Genomic DNA, 19546 nt, shown 5'->3' with positions numbered 1-19546 from the left:
CCGACTATATATACCTCTAAGAAAAATAAGAGGATGACACCATTTTCTCAGCCCCTAGAGAAAAATTACACTGTCCTCCTTTTACAGACTATACTGGTATCTTAAATAGTTACAGGATCTAGACATTATCTGGCCATCTTAAGGGATGTAGGTAACAAACATTTTAACCAAGATACAAAACAGGTATCCGATTTTTCCAGCTTTCCTGAGGCTGAGTGGATTGTTTAAATACATGTGCGCTTATCAAAATCCATGTTACAGTACATTTTTAACAGTAGTTTGTTAAGAAATCGTGAAAGTGCATAACAGCCTAAAAGCAGGCGAAAAGTACGTCAGAAGAACAGTCTTTCCTTAACGTGGCAGAAGGATGTAAGCCTCCCCAGAGCAGTGATCTCGTGTGAGGACATCAGGGATATTCCTAAAGACTCCACACTGTGGTGGGGGGGTTGGGGTTTGTTCGTTTGTTTTTTTCCTAAGTTACAATAACCATTTGAATGAACAAAAGACCATTAGAAGCATCGGTGCAGTTCTAAAATTAAATGTCCTGACCAACCAAGTTATGAAACCAAGTTATTAAACCAAGTTGTGAAAGAGGCTTTCAAATCGATACTCGTGTTGGAGTCTAGTGATGACTTTCATTCAGTAAACACCAAACACAGGGACTGCAAGCAGTTCGAATGTGCCACAAGCCCAAACGGCATCATCCAAAGCAGTAAGTTAAAGCAAATCCAATATTCATGCCTTCGCAACCACGAACAGCAGGCCAGACACAGAGGGGAGGAAAAAGGGAAGTACGTCACACCCAAAGCTCTGCCTTACTCCAACTTGCAAAGGCAACACAGCGTCAGAAAAATCAAATCTGATAACATCTGATAGACGTTAAAGTGAAAACAGTTGTTCTGTAAGAGTCAGATACACAAGGGAGGAAAACTAGTAATGAGTTATAGATCAGTCAGAGTGGGTAACTTTGGTTTTCTCTTCGGAAATGTAGATTTGTCTGGAATGTTTCCCAAAAGAAAGATGATTTTATTATTTAATTGACCACACTCACACCAATAGTATCGCATTTCATACAGCTCCAAAATAACACTTTCTCTTTTCCTCAAAAAACGTGTTGATAAAATGGCCACCTTTTACTAAGCCTTGTCAGGATGGCACGGGTTATGAAGTTACGGGATAACACTGGGATTATGGATTTTTTTTTCTTCTTACAGATTAGCTTCATCTACTATTTTACTCCACATAAGGTTGCAGACTTTTCACTTGCTTCTTCTCCTCCTCCTCCCCTCTTCCAGTTCATGTATGACCATCTCCTCGGTTGACCTGCTGACAAATTCCACTTGGACGGTTGAGCTTTCCGACCTTTCTGCTTACAATACATGGCAAATCAGTGAAGGAAAAACCCCACTCCCAACTTCACTGCTCACCACTTGAAGCAAATTTAAGTTTCATAAAGGCAAAATTGATGGGTTTTGCGTACACTTACACAAGTGTGAGTAAAGGCTTTGTACCCAAATCATTCAAGTTTATTCCAGACCTCATATTTAAGGTAAAGCAGAACAGTTCCATTTCCTACATGAAAGGCTCTTGGATATGCTGCTGCTGTTGTTCATCTTACCGGCTGCTTTCAGGGAATTCCTTAAAATTACCTTAAATGTTTCTGTCTTCCACCAAAACATTCACTGAACTAGACCAGGCCAATATAAATATATAACTGCAATAATTTTACTTCTAAACCCAGTAAAATTCTAGCAATACATACAGCCAAGATGTACAGCAAGCTGCCACCACCAGAGTTGTCGCATAGTTTTACTTTCAGGATTTGTGAAGCTTCTTTTTTTTTAAGAAAAAAAGATGTGAGTGCATGAAAGTAAGAGGGGGAAAAATAGAAAATAGCTGCAGTTAATCCAAATGTCATTGTATTATAGCACATTAGGAACTGCTGCCTGTTGCTGAACCTTTCTGACATACATGAAGTAACACACTGCTAGATATCCCTTACATGGGAACAGACCACGAGTTTGGAGAACATTTCCGTGCCAGATATCATCAGAAACTGTTTAGATTAAATCTACACCAAAAAAAATAATTCCAAACCCAGAAATCAGTATGCCTTCTGGGTAGCAAAACACCACCAATAATAGTGACCTGAAAATTCACTGTTAAATTTTTTTTGGAAGTTGAGGGAAAAGCTTAATTTGATTATATATTCCCAGCCGCTTCTGGTACTTGTAGTCCAGTGTGAGATACTCCTGTTGCACACCTCATCACGTTTGTTTTGTGGGTTTTTTTTCTGTTGATGGACAAACTCAAGCCTGAAGTGCTGATGTAAATTTAAGTTACCCCATCAGGTTTAACTGGATTTCTGTGCATTCACAGTACCCAAAGAGCACAACATGCAGCACAACGTTCCTATTCTTTTTTTCTACCGTAAGGAGGTACAACAAATGCTATTTCAGGGATTCAACACAGGTGAGATTTTAGAAAAATATTAAACAAGAATACACACAAATCACACATGGCCAAAACAAAATAATAAAAGTCTTTAGTGGAAAACAATTTTATCCTCCTCCTGCTTATGGATCTTAAAAATACACAAAAGTGTTCATTTCAAAATTGAAAATTCAGTTGTGATAAGGCTTGATTCCACAGCTGTTTCCCAAGTCTTATTGCAACAAATTGTGAAATATTTCTATGCAACTTCATATCTGCAACTGTACAGGTAAAACAATACTTGAAATCAACTAGCACTTCAATCCCTGCATTTTTAATATATAAACTCAACATAGTACTGAATTATACATTTAAAATATTTACACATTTGACCAACAGCAGTACTAGCATTTATTGCCTTAAAACTGCATGTTCACTGCATGGAGGTTCCTTATTTTGCACAAAGGGAACAAATAAAAGAGGATAATATTTTTTTCCTAATTATAAACTCTAGAAGGATTCAATGGGAGGTTGAAATGTGCTGGAGAATGCTATTAGAAAGGATTTTATCAATTTCAAGTATCAAGCTGTAATAACGTGGAAAATCACATGGGTAGTATCTTTCCCTTGAGGTTGGAAGGGTCTTCCAAATCTTTTTGTAAGAATGGCTTAAAAGGACAGGAAAAGCAAGACAGGGAAAGGGAAGAAATGGAAAAGCAGAATCTACTTTAATTCACTGAGGAGAAAGGAAAGCTAGGGATATCTTACTTCTCAGTTGCTAGGGCCCCAAGAAATCTCATATTGACAAAAGGGGGTTGTAAGACAGTTGAGAGCTTAAGGCTCCAGAGCAAATCACACTTCATGATTTGCTTCGTGATTAGTAATAGAAAGCATTCATCTCGTTTTCTGCAAAGAGGGTACGGGTACAAGCTCCTCATATTAAAAGCAAATTTATGGGGGGGTGGAGGTGGGTCAGGGCTGGCCCTTTACATTTGAATTGTTACCATTAGGCTTTGGTTATACTGAGCGACTGGAACAGATACGGGAGAAGCGAGTGGTGTTTGTTCCTTGCAGAAAAGTGTAAAAAACCCAAACCAAACAAAAAAACCCTAGCACCACAAGTGGCACTTGTCACAAGTAGAGGCACCAAAGCCTGAATAACTAACAACTGTCCTCTCACTATGTAGACCAGAACCGAGGCACACTGGTGGGGAATCTCATCTCCTTGACGAAGTAGCCACTGTTTCAATTGGCTGTAATTGAAATAACTACAGTTTACAGCAAGCATCACTGTACTGCAGTAGACCAGTCTTGGGGAATACTGCACCACTGCTGCCTCTACTGGGCTTTATAATTACGAAAATCTTCTGTTTTCATTACAGTAAATCTTACACCTCACAAAACTAAAATTAAAAATATTTAATATTTACATAGCATCTCAGATCCTCAATGCATTTTATAGGCATAAGCTAATCCTCACAACATCCCTGCGAGGTAGGTAGGTATTATCGCTATTTTAACAACAACACAGTTCTAGCAACTTGCCAATGGCCACAGAGGATCCAGTGGAAAAACTGATACAAAATTAGAGGAGCCTGGCTCCTACTCCTGCGCTTATATTCATCAAGCTACTTCCATACAAAACACCCCTTCTTATGTAATTATTTAACCAAAACTGAAACTACTTGAAGTGTTTTACAAGCGAAATGCTGCAATTTGTATTTTTGAATAGCTTTACAGATCACAAATTAGAATTTGCTTTACATTTTAAAGAATTAGGTTTTAAATGGACAACTGACTGCTCTGAGCAAGCTTATTTTCTAGAACTACATGGCTTAGATATAAAGGGATTTACCCAGGTAAACACTGGGGCTTTAGTGAGTGCTACGCATTGTCAAAGAGATGACACTGATTCAAGCCCCTCTCTTTCAACTAATAGGATTTGGACATGCTGAGAAAACAAGTTTCTCCTTCCTGAGGAAAACGGTGAGCCCTTTATCACTGAAGAGTGAAACACAAACCTCTGGGCAATAAGTAGCAGATTCTGGTGGTAATTCGCTGAAGATAATTAAGGCATAAATGCACATGAAAGTGGAAGTTTCACGTAGTAGTAGTCCACTTCTCCCTGTCCATGTGTATCTGTGCTTTTCAGAAGGTCTTGAATTTCATGACCTAACTAGATGGTCATGATTGCCAGCATAAAAAAATCTAGGTTGCATAACAGGAAATTACTATGCCAGCATTAGAACTAGCTATTACAATGGGAAGGAGCTGGCAAAATGGGAAAAAGCTACTTGATTTCTAGTCTCAGAATGAAAGCACTGGAGTAATAATCTGGTTTAGCAAAAAAAATCTAGACGAATATATTTGTTACAATTATATCATGCAGCATTTATAATTCAGTCTGAGTTGCCTTTTTTTTTCTCCCCTTCAAAAAACAGGTGTATGTTTAGAACCATTATTCACTTTGCACAGTGAATGGAAAATCAATGCAGTGATGCTATAAAAAATTCAGAACACTTACGTGGATCCAACTCTCAATGTTCACTAAAAATGGCCTATGAGTCTTTCCTATGGGCTTGAATGAGATTTTTCATCTAGATATACAGCAACTGGATGTGTAGAAGATCACTGAAGGATTTTTTTTCTTTTTTTTATTATTTTTTTGGAAGGGATATAGAAGCCAAATAGTTAAGGAAGAAGCAGCCACCTAGACAGCAGGAGTATGAATTAATAAAACTTCTTCCCAGAACCTTTTGCAACAATTTCATGGATGTCACTAAGCAGAGACATCTTAGTATTTGCTCTAAAAGAAACATAAAATGGCATGGAAAGAAAGATCCCTGTTGAATACATGAGAATGGAAGAAAAATTAAGAAACAAGAAAGGAAGAATGTTGTCTAGCATAACATCAAGCAGGAAAACTATAAAAAACCCTTACTAGGACAGTTTCCATTTAACATATAATATTAATTTTAAATGAAGGGCAAAGGAAAGTTACTTTCAAAACTAGTCTTTGAAAGTAAGTGTTTGTACTTTAACAAGTCTTGATAGTCAAAAGATGCTGTGCGTCTCTGCTTGCTACAACACAATGGGCCTGACAACGGACGTACTGGGTATGCATGTTACTTTGTCCTGAACACCAACTCAATTTGTGCTCCCATTCATCAATCACAATATGCAGGAGGATTTCAAAATTTTAAAGTTAATAAATATTTTTAAATAGTGACCCAGCTTTAGGATTAAAAAAATGATAGTGATAGAGCTAGTTAAAAGAGAAATGATGACTGAGTATATCAGTTATTCAGTCAGATCCAAAAAAATTGAAGGTATTTGCTATGATCTCTTTGAAGACTTTGGCCTAGATATTTGACATCGAGCACATCATGACAAACTAGCAGCTCCTGCTGCCGCTTATGTTCCCAGGCTTTAATGCCCTTCATCTGAAAAAAATGAGGTTTCAGAACTGCTGCCCTATCCAAACTCAGAGAAACTCTAGAAACAGTTTCAAAAACATAGCAAAACCCAGACAAATTTTAAAAAATCAGCCATCAGAACAGTTTAGGTTCTGCCAGGATCAATATCTTTTGTGCAAGTGCACAGTCAAGAAATCATTTAAAGAAAAGCATTAGAGTTTCAAGAAAAAACTGAAAGCAGTTCTAAAACCCCTGTTCTAAAAATACTACACAAATTATCTTAGAAATAAAATACTAGCTGGGAAGGTACATTATATCTAGGAGGTTTTATGGTCACTTTTTAACGTGTAAATCTGCCCTAGCTCAGTTTTCACATAAATTAAAAGAGAAAAGTATCCCAAAGAGATGGCTTTTTTTTGGCCTTGTGGATCCATGCTTGAGACAGGTATGGATTTAACTAAAAAATAAGAAAAGCCTTAGATCACTCATAGCACAGTATTACACATTTGTGTCTTTAAAATTCTGGCTATTGTGACTAATTTTGAGATGAATAGCTGAAGAATGGCACAGAATTGCAAACATGATGCTATACATAGCCATGTAAAGGTGTATACTGTACATTTTATATAAATTTTAAAAACACATGGGAAATATTCAACAGCATAATCTAGCAGAGGTCTTAAACGAAAGGGCCCACTTCTGTCTCCATGTATTTCAATCAATTTTACTAGACATACAGCATTTGTGTTTGCTTCAGTCTTCTCTGGCTCATGACTGGAGACAAAGCAGCCCTTGTGCTGCTCCCCCTTGTTGGTCCACTATACCGAGAGCACTATACTCTGCTGTTGCAATAGCTACAGTGCTGGTACAAAACACTGAGCAAGAGCAGAGCAGCTGGAAGGGCTCTGCAGAAGTGGGGCTAGATTCAGCAAAACAAAAAATCCCCCACAGCACTACACATCCCAATTACCTTTCTTGACTCCAGTCAAACAACTATGACCCATGAGTAAAAGGGTTTGACGCCCCTGTTCTAGCATAATTGTTTTAGCTAATGCCCCAACTTTAAAAGGTCTGCCAGTAACTTACACCTTTTGAGTTGTTATTGCTTATAGCAAACAGTTCAGTGTAGAAATACTTTGCAGTTGCTTGCAACCCAGGTACGAATCAAAACAGATACTGAAAGTAAAACTACACATGAACCTTGCATTAGACACTCATTCCAAAATGACACATCAACGTGAAGGGCTGCAACAGGTACACAGCAGCTTAATGCCAACATCCTAAACCAACTCTGAAGAGTCAAATCTTGCCTTACATTTCTTATCTAAAGTATATGAGCTTTTTTTTTTTTCCTTTTAAATTAAGGCAATGAAATGGCTACAGTTCCTAAAGTTCATTTTAGGGGAACAAAAATATACAGCTTTTTTTTTTCTCTGAACTTTAGGCAGCAGAACATAATGTAGAAACCTACATTGCATTAAACATGCAATATCAGGTTGATGTAGAAAAACAGAACTAAACACAAGTTAAAATACCATTTGGTTTTTCTTCCCCATTGGAACACAAACTCAAACTTTAAGAGAGGAAAAATAAAGCTTAAAATCAGCTAAACTGTTTAGAGCTTTATATGTATCTGCACCACACTCTAACATGATTTTGGGTAGAAAAGAAATCTGTACGTTTATCTGACCACTTGTATTTTAAACCAGTGCGGGGGAAAAGGCACTGCATTTTTTTTCATTGTGCCCATATCTGTTTGCACATATATGGAAAAAATTTAAATTCAAATTTTCTGTTCATTCTCTCCCACACACAAGTACAACAGATTGCAGCTAACACATAATAGCAGAAGCTGATTCAAAGTTGACCTCTCCTATTCCATTGTGTTATGTTCAAACTTCCAGGCTCTCTAGAATCTGAGATGGCTGCAAAGAACCCAGAAACAGGTACAAGATTTAGTCAGCATTCAGCATTTCTCAGTGCATTTTGCAGAAAGGGTCTAAGTTAGGCATAGAGTTTTCTTGTTTATTTTACACAGAGAAGTCCACCAACATTTGCCATAAATTCTTCTAAACTCTTTAAGAAGGCCATCTTCTGCTTACGGTCCAGTGTAGGAGGAGTGCTGCTTGCAGTAAGTTTGTTGAAGGCATCTGCTAACCGCTGGTAAATTACTGGATCTTGTTGAGTTGATAGCAGTGTTTCAACTAGCTCTGAATATTCAGCCTGTTAAACAAACAAGAATGCCATTAACTTAAAAAAAAAGATACAATGTATACAACATCTCTCATCAGGACAAAATCCAGAATGGAGGCCGTGACAGAATACTACCAGCACCTCTCTGCCTGTGCTCCAGTTTCACTGACTGGAGTACCAGAAGCGACTATGGACCTGCAGCCTTTCACCTACCTACCTCCACACCAGCTAAAGCCCTTCAATGGGACCATCAGGTTTTTTAGTAGGGCTAAAGAAGCCTCTAGAGCTGGGTACAGTGCTTGGCAGTGCAGAGTAAGAAGAAAACTTTAAGGCACGCCCTTCCAAGTGCCTTTTGGCTGTCACTTAGGCCAGGCTTACTCCCACAAACCGCACTGCTCTTTCTTCACGTCTGCCCCGGGTTCAGCGTGCCGTACCTATCATCTCCTCCCACAGGTTTTCCCTTTTCTAGATTCCCTTCCCTGGCACAGAGAGCTTCGATTCCTTAGTAAGAGTTTCCTACTTATGCTCGTGCTTACTTGGAGAGAAACAGAAGACAAAGAACACATGTCACACGTGACTAAAAGGACACTGCCACGGGGCCCCTGGAGCAAGTCCAGAGTGACTACTGAGCTCTAGGAGGAGGGGTGAAGGACACAGGAGCCAGAATGGCAGTCCCCTCCATTCTGCTGGTAAAGGGCTTGGGTGGGGGTAGACACCACAGGAAGTTGCCACCTGTGGCTGATGTTACATGGTCTTGCCAGCCTGGCAGGAAGGGCTTTAAAGTGCATGCTGGGGGATGGTGGCACCACTTCGTAGATAAGTGAGGAGACAGAACGCAAGGAAGCGTGATGGGTTTAAGAGTGCTCATTAGGAAGGATGAAACAGGTTGAAAGGAGGCCAGTCTCAAATGTCCGTGCAGGAATGCATTCAGCTTTGGAAACAAACAGGAAGAGCTAGAGCTCCACGTGCAAGATGCAGAGCTGCAACAGCACTGCAGGCACTGAGTTGTGGTAGGACAGGTGGCATGACTGGAGTGCTCCAATGGATGGACTCTTTAGGGAAGAAGCGGACAGAATAATGGCATTTATGTGACAGGGCAGATCAAATTAAGGATGCTCTTCTATGGACTGCGCAACAATCTAGTTGAGTGCTTATGGGTCATGATCAGAGGAGACGTGGTTAAGATGACATCAGGGTGAGAGCTTGTTACAAATCACTGAAACAGGGTGAGTAGTGGACTGAGCATCTTCAAGCAACTTGAGGAAGTTTCCAGATGAGACTTAGGAGAGGTTATCTCCCTGACATTTGCTGGAATGCCAGATGGACCACCCAGGGGCAACTTTGCATCTGCTACTCACAGCTAGGAAGAGCTGGTCAGGGATGTGGTAATTAATGGCAGCCTTGGCTGAAGTAATCATAAAATAGTGGAGTTCAGGATCACTAGGAGAGTGAGGAAACAGGGCAGCCAAGTACAGGCCCCAGACATCAAGAGAGCAGATTTCAGCTTATTCAGGAGACTGATGGGCGGGATCATGTGGGAGAGAGCTCTGAAGACAAAAGGAGCTCAGGGGAGCTGACAGGTCTTTTAAGGACAACCTCTTCCAAGCACAAGAATGGTCTGTCCAGATTCTGAGGAAAACAATCTAAACACTGACCCAGCTAAGTAGGGAGTTCATGACTGAAGTCCAGTGCAAGGAGGACACATGCAGGAGATAGAAGCAGGGACAGCTACAAAGGAGGAAAACAGAAACATTGTCTGGACAAGAACAATGACAGAAAAGCAAAGTTCAGCTAAAGCTGAATTTGACAAGGGATGTCAAGAACAACAAGAGCAGCTTCTACCAGTACTTTAACAGTAAAAGAAGGAACAGGGAAAATGTGGGTCCTGCTGCTGAATGGAGCAGGTGATTGAGAGACAACACACAAAAGAGAAGGCTGAAATACTCAGTGCTTTCTTTGCCTTGGTCTTTGCTGACAGATTTTCCCAGACCTTTATGACTAGAGACAAGGTTCAAGGAGGAGAGGAACTACCCGTAGCAAAGAGGATGAACCCAGGTATCTCTTGAGAAATCCTGATGCATATAAGCTCATGAGACCTGACAGAATCCATTCAAGGGTTCAGAAAGCTGACTCGTGTCATTACAAGGCTGTGCTCTATCATCTTTGAACAACTGAAAAAATCATGGAGCAAGTACTCCTGGAAGCTGTCTCTGGGCACATGATAGGAGAAAGGGATAGAGAAGAGCCAGCATGGATGTACCAAGGGTAAATAATGCTTTACCAACCTGACTGCCTTCTGTGATGAAACAACTACATCGGTGGATGAGCAAAGAGCAGAGGATGCCTGATGTTAGCAAGTCTTTAGCAGTCTTGCAGAGCATCCTTGTAACCTAGCTGGGATTTTTATTGTCTAGGTGGATGGACTACTATGTGGGCGAAAACACATCTGTATCATCAGCCTCTAAAGGACTGTGGTTAATGGCTTATATTCCACCTGGAAGCTGGTTACAAGTGGCACTGAGAGCTCTCATCTGGGCCCTGCCCTGTTAAATATTTTAGTCGGTGACCTGGAGGAGGAAAGGAAATGCACTCTCCTCAAGTCTGTGGATGAAACCAAACTGGGGAGTGCAGCCACAGGCAGGACTGACATTCAGAGACACTTCGTCAGGCTGGAGGAACGAACTGACAGAAACTTCATTAAGTTCAAAAAGGACAAATGCAACGTCCTGCAGCCGAACAGACTAACCCCCTGCGACTATACAGACTGGAAGCTGACAGGCTGGGGAGCAGATTCGCTGGATACAGGACCTGAAGGTCCTGGTGGACAGCAGACTAATCAAGTCAGCAGCGTGCCTTGTCAGCAGTGAAGACCAGCAGCACACTAGGCTGTATTTATTGTTTGTCTTCGTGTAGCACTTGTTAGATTAGATGTGGAATACTGTGCCCAGTTTTGGACTCCTAACACAAGAAGGATATTGATGAACTTGAACGAGTCCAGTGGTGGGCCACCTAGACTGTCTGGCAGGTGCTGAAAGCACATGAATTATAAGGATAATACAGCATTCAACAGGCTGCTTTGGAATATCCATCTTGGAGGCTTTCAAGACACAGTTGGAAAAAGTCCTGAGCAACCTGATGTGAATTCAGTGTTGACCCCACTTTGAGCAAGAGGTTGGACTACAGACCTCCTGAGGGTCCCTTCCAACCTGAGTGATTCTATGATTTGCCAGGCGCACAGTAACTAACCACTCTCCATTAACAATGGCTGGTTTTCAGGGTTAAGTTGTCTAAATGCCATACCTGATGCAAACACACTAATGTGTAGAATGCTTCACCTGCTGCAGTTGTCATTTCTGTATTGTGCTTCTGAAGTACCAGCATATCAAAGACCATCTGAAATCACAAAACAGAAGTAGTTATGGAGGTGTGAACTTAACTTTCTACTTTACCAACATTTGCTATTGGACCTCATCTTCCTTTCTGATAATAATAATAATGAATGTGTATTTACAAACAAGGTTGTTGTTTGTTTTGTTGCTTTTTAAAAAAAATTTAGGTATCAGTAATTGGAAAGCCAAGTTCTTTTAGAAGTCGAGTCTTGGCTTAACAGCACAAATTCACATCTGAAAGCACTGAAACCTGTTGTTGATTTATACGTGTTCTTCAGAGAGAAATAGCATCTCTTGTATTTTTCACCAAAAGTTGCAAATATGCTGGAAAAATAGTGATAAAAGCCTTTGCTCTTCCAGAATAAAACAGGGAAATTTTTCCTCAAGTTTTGGCAAGTCCTACAGCTCACAGAAAGCCAAACAGGGAACAGATTAATAAGAATGTTACTTTAAGTGGAAATTTAGAGAAAAGGCAGAAAGCTATGTTAACTTAGCAGAAATATAAAGACAAACAAAATTATTTAAGGTGTTTCTCATTCTCTCAGCTTGGCTGATGTATGCCTTTAATGAGCAATCCCCAGAAGTTCAAATGTCAGTTTGGTAAGAAAAGATGTCTTAAGGAAAACTGAAATCTTTACAAAATCAGAAGACAAGCACACAAATTCTACAATTACTTTGTTCCCAGTTAGCAGGAACCTGGTCGTTACCAGGTCACTCCAAAATTTGATGAGATAAGAGTGGATTGTCCTAAAAGGAAAGTACTAAATATGCTACTGGATTGAGAAAACACATAATTAATTTGATACATTGAATAAATGACAGCATTTTCTTTCCAGTTCCCAACTATGCTCTTTTTTTCTGCCTCTTGTTTTAGAACTCTACCCAGCCTCCAGTTCACAAAATTCTGGAAGCTTTCTATTTCACAGCTTTCATGGTAACTGCTAAAATTATCAATCAGGTTCATTCTAGAGCTTGTGTGTAGAGCATGGATAAACATAAACAGCATTCCGAGAAGCGCAGTCTCTTGTTGATTAGCAATAAGTAATTTTGTCCCTCTACACCTCCATCCTCCTTTCTACTCTAGTCCAATGTTTCCAGTCCTTCATGCTCTTTCTTCTTAAACTGTCAGTCTTTTAGGTAATAGGCTGTTTCCTACAGTATGTATGATCCTGATTAACCTGGTCAGACATGATCAATGTTTGTCCTCGTGATGCTACCTGGATGCAAAAAAACAAAGTAACACAAAACACTGATGCCTTACCTTAAGAAAGTGCCTTGTTGCTAGAAAAAGGGTTGAATCTGTTTCTTGTGCTTTTGCACACTGTTCTGCTAAAGGTGTAACAGCCTCTAGACAGAGCTGGCAAACCTCGGAACTCATTCTGATAACGGGCATTAAAGAGTCAAAGTCAGATTTCAGTTGAATTGTGCTAAAATTTCCCAGTTGTGTCACTAGAAAATATTTTAAATGCTTGTATGTTCCAAAATTTCTTTTTACTATACAGCTGTTAATAAAAAAAATTAAAAAAAAAAAAAAAAGAAAGGGGAAGAAAAAAGAATTCCAAGTTTGTTGCCTTCTTTTATTAGCTACCCATCCTAAGGTAACATAACTCCCTCTGACATAACATTTTCAGAAAGAGTCCCTTATGGTCAAGCTCATCTGTTTCTGACACGTGCCACAGATTAGTGAAAATGGTACTCCCATTATGAGAGGGAGAGCCCATTGGCACTCTGACAGGAAATGCTCTGGAGCCAGCCCAGTAGAACAGCAGCGATGTTTTGTATTACCAGCTGAGGAACTAATTCAGGAATGGCTTTGGGATACCAGCTGAAGGCTTATGAAGTTACACACTCTGAAATGAAGTAATGGAGGAGGCAGGAATGGCTGCCAGAAAAAACTTACATGTTAAACCACTTAAAGGCTGAATTCAAGCAACACAAGGCAGAGGAAATTCAGCTAATACTAGAATCTCAATAGACACTACAGCGAAACCCTCCATCACCAGAGAGCAGAGAGTAAGAGCTGATTACTGATACAGGTATTGATAGAAAAGGAAAAAAACCAAAAATCAGATTTTTAACAGGTTCTTATGAAAGCAACTCAGATTTTTAAACACTCCCAAGCTCTATAAAGGATACGATGACATCCCTAACTCCAGTGAGTACATTAGGCTCTTAAAGAGGTCCTCTGGAAGTTGTGGAATTTTCTCAGGGAATATCTCACAGATGAAAGTGATTAATTTGTAATATTGATTACACAGAGATGGAAACTGTCAAAAGAAAAACACGGTAAATTTAGAATCAATCACATAACTCTACTCTGACATAATTTCCATCTGTACAAGGAGACAGAACTGATGCTTTCCACTGAAGAAAAGACAATTTTAGACAACTTCAAAGTCACTAGAATGGCTACAACTTTATTAGCAAACACTGTGGTACAATAAAAAAAGATTGCTAAAGCTAAACAGCCGATGGTGTGAGTCTGGTATCTGCTCTATACAAATTCAAGGAGTTTTACTTCAGACATGAGCAATTCTAGTGCAGTGCAGTCCAATGGAATTCCGCCATTCCATTGCTTCATGTTCTACCCTTCTGCTGACAAGCTGCTGATGTTTATGATACGAAAGCTAGCTGTATTGTGAAAATAATTAAAGAGTTACTACTTAGGTTTGTAAGTAGTAAGTTTACACATTTCAGGTTTGTCTAATTTTGACCTGCATGGATTCACTTTTAAGAGAAAAAAGTTCTGTTTAGGCCCTTCAAATATACATTTTCTGAGCTTACAATATTTATTTTCAAACTATCTAGAACTACAGAACAGTTATTTACATTTAAAAAAGCCTAGAAAACTCAACTTATGGAGATGGAATGCATATAGGAATGAATTCTGGGAATTCATTACTATAAAGCTTTCATATTTTAGCAGCTAGGTGTAAAAATAGTACTGTACTTACCTTCAGCAGATCCTGGGACATTAGAGGCAGAACTAGATTAACCCCATATAAGACAACATCTGCTGCTGATACAGATCTATTTGTAGCTTGCCCAGGCTCATGTCCTCTAAATACTTCATCTGTAAAAAAAGACAAAAAATGTTTTGTATAAAAGGAGAATTCAACATATTGAAGGAAGAATCCCATTTCTTTATAATAACGACATTTTTAAAAATAGGACTATCTCCCTCTCAAAACATGAGGCACTGTATTAAAATAGAAGCTTAGTGAGTGGAGGCTGCCACATCACTCTATATTTATATTCATTAGGACTAAGCATTTCATAATCACGTGTACCAGATGGCATGCTAAACCAGCACACTTCAGGGATCCCTTCTATTACAGAATATTGCATTTGTTTCTAGTGATAGCTGCTTCATGCCTGCACACATAAACAGATAGTGAGCAAAATATTACTGCATTTTAATCCTTTATATATGTATTATATATTTACATATGTTTATATATGTTTTATAAACACAAGGAGAAATAAAAAGGAGAGTTAATGCAGAAAATTCTGTAGTTTAGATGTCACCAAGTTTTCTCCAGTTACAAGTAAGACCAACATTTCCATCAACTGGCAGTGATCTTACTTTTATAATTCTTGGATAGACTCAGCAACATTATTCAGACAACTTTCAATACATTTGATCTCTGGGTCTTACATTTAGGTCGTATTCACATTCCTTAGTTTCATGTTACGTATTTTACAGTGTTTTCCATGCAACTAACATCCAATATGTGACCTCAAAGAGAATATGTTACATGGCATTGACTTGTCCATTCAATGGACAAAGTCTAAATCTGGTTCCATTATTTGTGTTGTGCATGCATGACAAAACTAAAAACTGATGCACTGAATTTTGGAGTACAAGGTTCTCTCTCTCAAGACGTGCCTCAGAAAAACAATGAACAACATCAAAACAACCTAGGCAGATTCAGTTGGTTACTGAGCATGTTTTCTGCGCAAACTGCGTAGGACATTGCAAGATCTGAATCATGCAAATGTGTTTCAGCTTATTCAAAAGCAATGCAGCACAGCTAAGCTAGAACTGGCAGATCATATTCAGGACTACTGCAATTTTAAGTGGCAAATATACAGAAGAAAGTAACAGGCTGAGATACAAGAAAAAACCCTTAACTACACACACATACCATAAAGCATGTTCTGTGAATGAGGAATACAGAAAATCCTCAAACGTGATGGAATTTTAAGGAGTTCTGCATTTCACAAAAGTTGGATCTTGTACTGAGAAGATAATCCATCTGCCCTCTTGCGGTAATTTACTATTCCGACTTCTCTGTGGGTTTTTTGTCATGAAACTGCTGCTACTACAGGTTCAGATTTGCAATATTCAGATTTCAAGCTGTTTCATACATGCCTTTTTTATTTTACAAGAGCAATACTAATTTCAGATGCTAGAATACCGTGAAAAGTCCTTTGCTACTGGCACATTAAATAGTAATTTCCATATCCTGATCTAAGCAAGCCTCAACTTCAGTCCTCACTTTACCTGGATTGAACACATGCCCCACAATGGTTTTTACAGTTTAGACCACAAGTCACAGTTCAGCAATTGCAAATTCCTTCATACCTGTATCACTGAAATCTATGAATTCTTTTGATAGAAGATTAGTGAGAAGCTCCATAATGAGGAGGAGATCCTGGTACTGGTCTTCTTCTGCTGTAACATCTATCCGTTGTCGACCTAGATTATTCTTGGAATACACCTGGAGCAGTGTTAGGCAGGCCTCATACAAGTTCATGGCTTTGGCCTATAAACCAATGTTAGATAATAAGAAAACTTTCGTATGCTAGAAGTGACATATTTTGTTTTAAGATGGCATTACTTGGTTGATGATATCTTAAGATTTTACTTTCAGTTATATAACCACTTTTTGTAACAACTGCACACAAAATCATCAAGGAAGCGGTCATCTTAAACAATAAGAACACTTACAGCCATATATTGATGTGCTACGGATTGAAACAGCAGAACATTATTTTTACCAATCGTCTCCAAAAAGACAAGAGTGGCTTGGGACAGGCTGACACATCTCACTAATCTCACAAACTAGACTACCAACAAAATCCCTTGGGGACTCAACTTCAGCCACCGAAGTTTGGAGCCACAATACACTGTTTGGGCATACCCAGTTTGGAATAGGCAGGAACTCTTCTAGATGCAAAAGCAAAATCAGCCAACAGCACGAACATGGAAGTGACTCATTTTACCCATTAACTTCTTGGTACCTATTAATGACTTGCTTAGGACCAAGGCAGTGTCTCTATGGTATGCATTTGTCACATAAAACAGTGCTGCAATTCTCCTAGACTAGCCTTCAGAGAAGTTTGAGATGGTTAGAAATGTACTCAACATGGTCTGCACTCTTTTGCCACCAATACATAGAGTTAGACTAGTGATGAACTGTGGTTAAGTTTATTGGTATAACAACAGTCTAGATGTCCTGCTTTTAATCTTTGTGAGTGTATGTTTTTAAACAAAGGAATTCCTCTAACAGATGTAACCATATAGCATTTCTTTCTCTATAGAATCTAAAAATCACTACACTATTTTGTTTAAGGGATAGCACCGTATACACATGTATGCACACGCACACACACACATGCTTCCCCTCCTTCCCCTTCTGGTTGTATTTACCTCTCCAAGATAGCAAATTTGTTTATGTGCAACTTCAACAAAGACTTCTATTATGAGATTAACAGTCTCTGGTGTGTTTTTGTATACTTCCATTAACCCGATGCAATTATTAAGGAAGTCCATTAGGAAATTGAAGAGAATTGCTACGTTATCAATCTGGGTAGCCTCAGCAATGCCACAGAGTGCTTCCAATGTAGCAGTGATTTCCTGTTTCACTTCCTCCTCCTGGCAGATCTGCTGGAAGTTTTCTTGGTTTATCACATTCAAGAATCGCTGCTGAAGTGGCTGAAGAACCTTGACATTTTTAAGAAAAGTCACGTTAAAATAAGCATACTACTATATGAGATGTGAGGTTTAAGTAATTTAGCAAGCTCATGGGTTGCTTTTGGCATGGCAGTAAAAGAACCAATCACTTCCAGTTTGCAATGGCTCAATTATGTTATTATCTGTCATTTTAATGTAAGCTGAAGTGGTAGTGATTAGTGATTCTCATTATCCATCATCATCTGCAGGCTGGTTTCAAAATGAGCATCTCCATAAATATTTTATGTTATTTTGTAGTGTTTAAATAAATGACAATGACTTTCTCTGGCTCACAGTATTTGATTCTCTTCCAAATTCAGTATTAGGGGAAAAAAATTGTTACAGTTCATCAATGAAAGCATTAATTAAGATTCATGTTCACAATTATCTTTGTCGTATTATGATTCTCAATAGTTCAATCAATCTCTTCTGTAATCAGCTGTGTTTGAGACCAATTTAGAAGCTTCCATAAAAATAGTTAAATGTTTTTTCCCAATTACTTGCTGTGCATTATAGTCTTACCTTCAATCACTAATTTCATAGCTTTGCTAATAAAAGCAAATTTCTCTCAGAAAGCCAATGCTTTACAAACTCAGGCAGTGCTTCCTGATCACATTTCAGCTACTGTCTAGCACCAACATTTCTGATATTAAATATCTGAGCTTTAATGGAGCCAGGGCACAAAAAGCTGGTCAAGGCTCTTCATTATGTTCCACATTAGCTTTTGACTTACTGTCATTATCATTAAGTGAATAACTGAATAATTCATTACACCACCAAATTAAAATAAAAGGAAGAAATGACACAGTTTCAAGGGAAATTCTTAACCTTTTATAATAGCCTCTTTCAAATGTACTGCTATACTGGCTGCGTCATGAATCCTCCAGGTAACGATTAGTTGTTTCTGTTTAGGTTGTGAAGTTTTAGATACAATTTTTGGCAGCTCATGGGTGCCAAAGAGAGAATAATTAAAAAAAAAATCAATATTAGATGTTCAAAAATCAAAAGATTCTATGAGAGTTGATTTTGTGTCACCATAAAATTCCCTAAATCAACTTGTTGTACTACTTGCTAAAATGAAGGTAGCAGAAGCGTCAAAATAGCTTACCTCAGTCCAGTATTGTTGCTTTGTTTCCGTATCCATATGAGCAAAACCTCCTAAAACTAAAGCTTTCATTAGTGTTCTCTGCACAGAACTGGACAAATAGTGAAGAGGAGGGCTTCGCCTTGCAAATTGTTTAGCTAAATTCCACCAGTTTTCACACTGAATAACTAAGTTTGCCCTAAAAGAGGGAAAAACAGTTTAATTAAAGACTTCACAAAATTGTATGAGCAGAGCACATCAGGTTGCTACCAGTTGTCAGAAGATTTTTTTTTTTTAAATTCCTTTATTTTAAGGCTAAATCGCCTTTTGACTTTCATCTTACTAATGCCTCACCTCTGAAATTTCTAAAGTATATACTCTGAAAATAGCTCAATTCATATGGGAGAAAAGCAGGGAAGTGCTTTAGTTTTACACACATACACACACAAAGTTAATGGACATATTGCATGGATTAAAAGCTTAGTCTCATTATGTCAGGATAAAATAAGCAGTTTATTCCAAAACTAGCTCCTGTGGGTTTTAATTTTTTTAAAAAAGAAAATTCCTCGAGCGTTTAAATCTTCAAACTTCAGAAGAGTCTTTCAGCAGACTGTGAATGCAGGATTGCATGTATAATTGCATGTCAATTCACAAAAGTAAAATATTCAAGAATGTCCTGCTTCAGAGTTTGCAATACCAAAGAAAACCGAAATTTGTCCGAATCCACCAAATCCTGGATTTTTAAATTTTTTTTCTATATATTTACAAAGAACATTTTATACTGGCTTAGCCAGCATCTAAACACTTAACCTGGAAGAACTTGTTCAACAAAAATAAACAACGATGCAAAAATCCTTGCAATAAGAGTGGAGACCAGGAGAGTTTTCCTTTCTCGCTGCTTAAGAGTGAGGCACAAAGGTAAGGGAAGGAGAGTGCACTTGTAAACAATAACAAAAATTAGGTTATGTTTTGTCAAATACAGGTCTCACTCCTCACTTTGTCAGACAAATTTTTTTTTTCATTTATAGTATGCTACTAAAGTAATTTGACTTACAGAAACATCAATATGAAG

General features: G+C 38.6%; 1 protein-coding gene across 3 annotated transcripts in view; it reads right to left on the bottom strand.

Moving 5' to 3' along the window:
* Positions 1-1850: 1850 nt before the first annotated feature.
* XPO4 (exportin 4) overlaps positions 1851-19546 on the bottom strand; it is an 83898-nt gene continuing 66202 nt past the window's right edge. For 2 of the 3 annotated variants that reach the window (XM_075742193.1, XM_075742192.1), the window contains 8 exons: positions 18499-18673; positions 17088-17381; positions 16020-16200; positions 14386-14504; positions 13568-13698; positions 12693-12810; positions 11343-11435; positions 1851-8072 (listed from right to left, as the gene is read on the bottom strand). In XM_075742193.1, coding sequence (XP_075598308.1) covers positions 7875-8072; positions 11343-11435; positions 12693-12810; positions 13568-13698; positions 14386-14504; positions 16020-16200; positions 17088-17381; positions 18499-18673 — 1309 coding nt within the window. In that variant the 3' untranslated portion in view covers positions 1851-7874. Of the gene's footprint in view, positions 8073-11342; positions 11436-12587; positions 12811-13567; positions 13699-14385; positions 14505-16019; positions 16201-17087; positions 17382-18498; positions 18674-19546 lie in introns of those variants that run through there. The other variant, XR_012833387.1, reaches the window with a different exon arrangement.

The sequence above is a fragment of the Balearica regulorum genome, chromosome 1, assembly GCF_011004875.1.
Source record: "Balearica regulorum gibbericeps isolate bBalReg1 chromosome 1, bBalReg1.pri, whole genome shotgun sequence".
Classification (NCBI taxonomy): Eukaryota; Metazoa; Chordata; class Aves; order Gruiformes; family Gruidae; genus Balearica; species Balearica regulorum.
The sequence above is the reverse complement of the archived record's forward strand: the minus strand, read 5'-3'. Positions and strand labels throughout refer to the sequence as shown.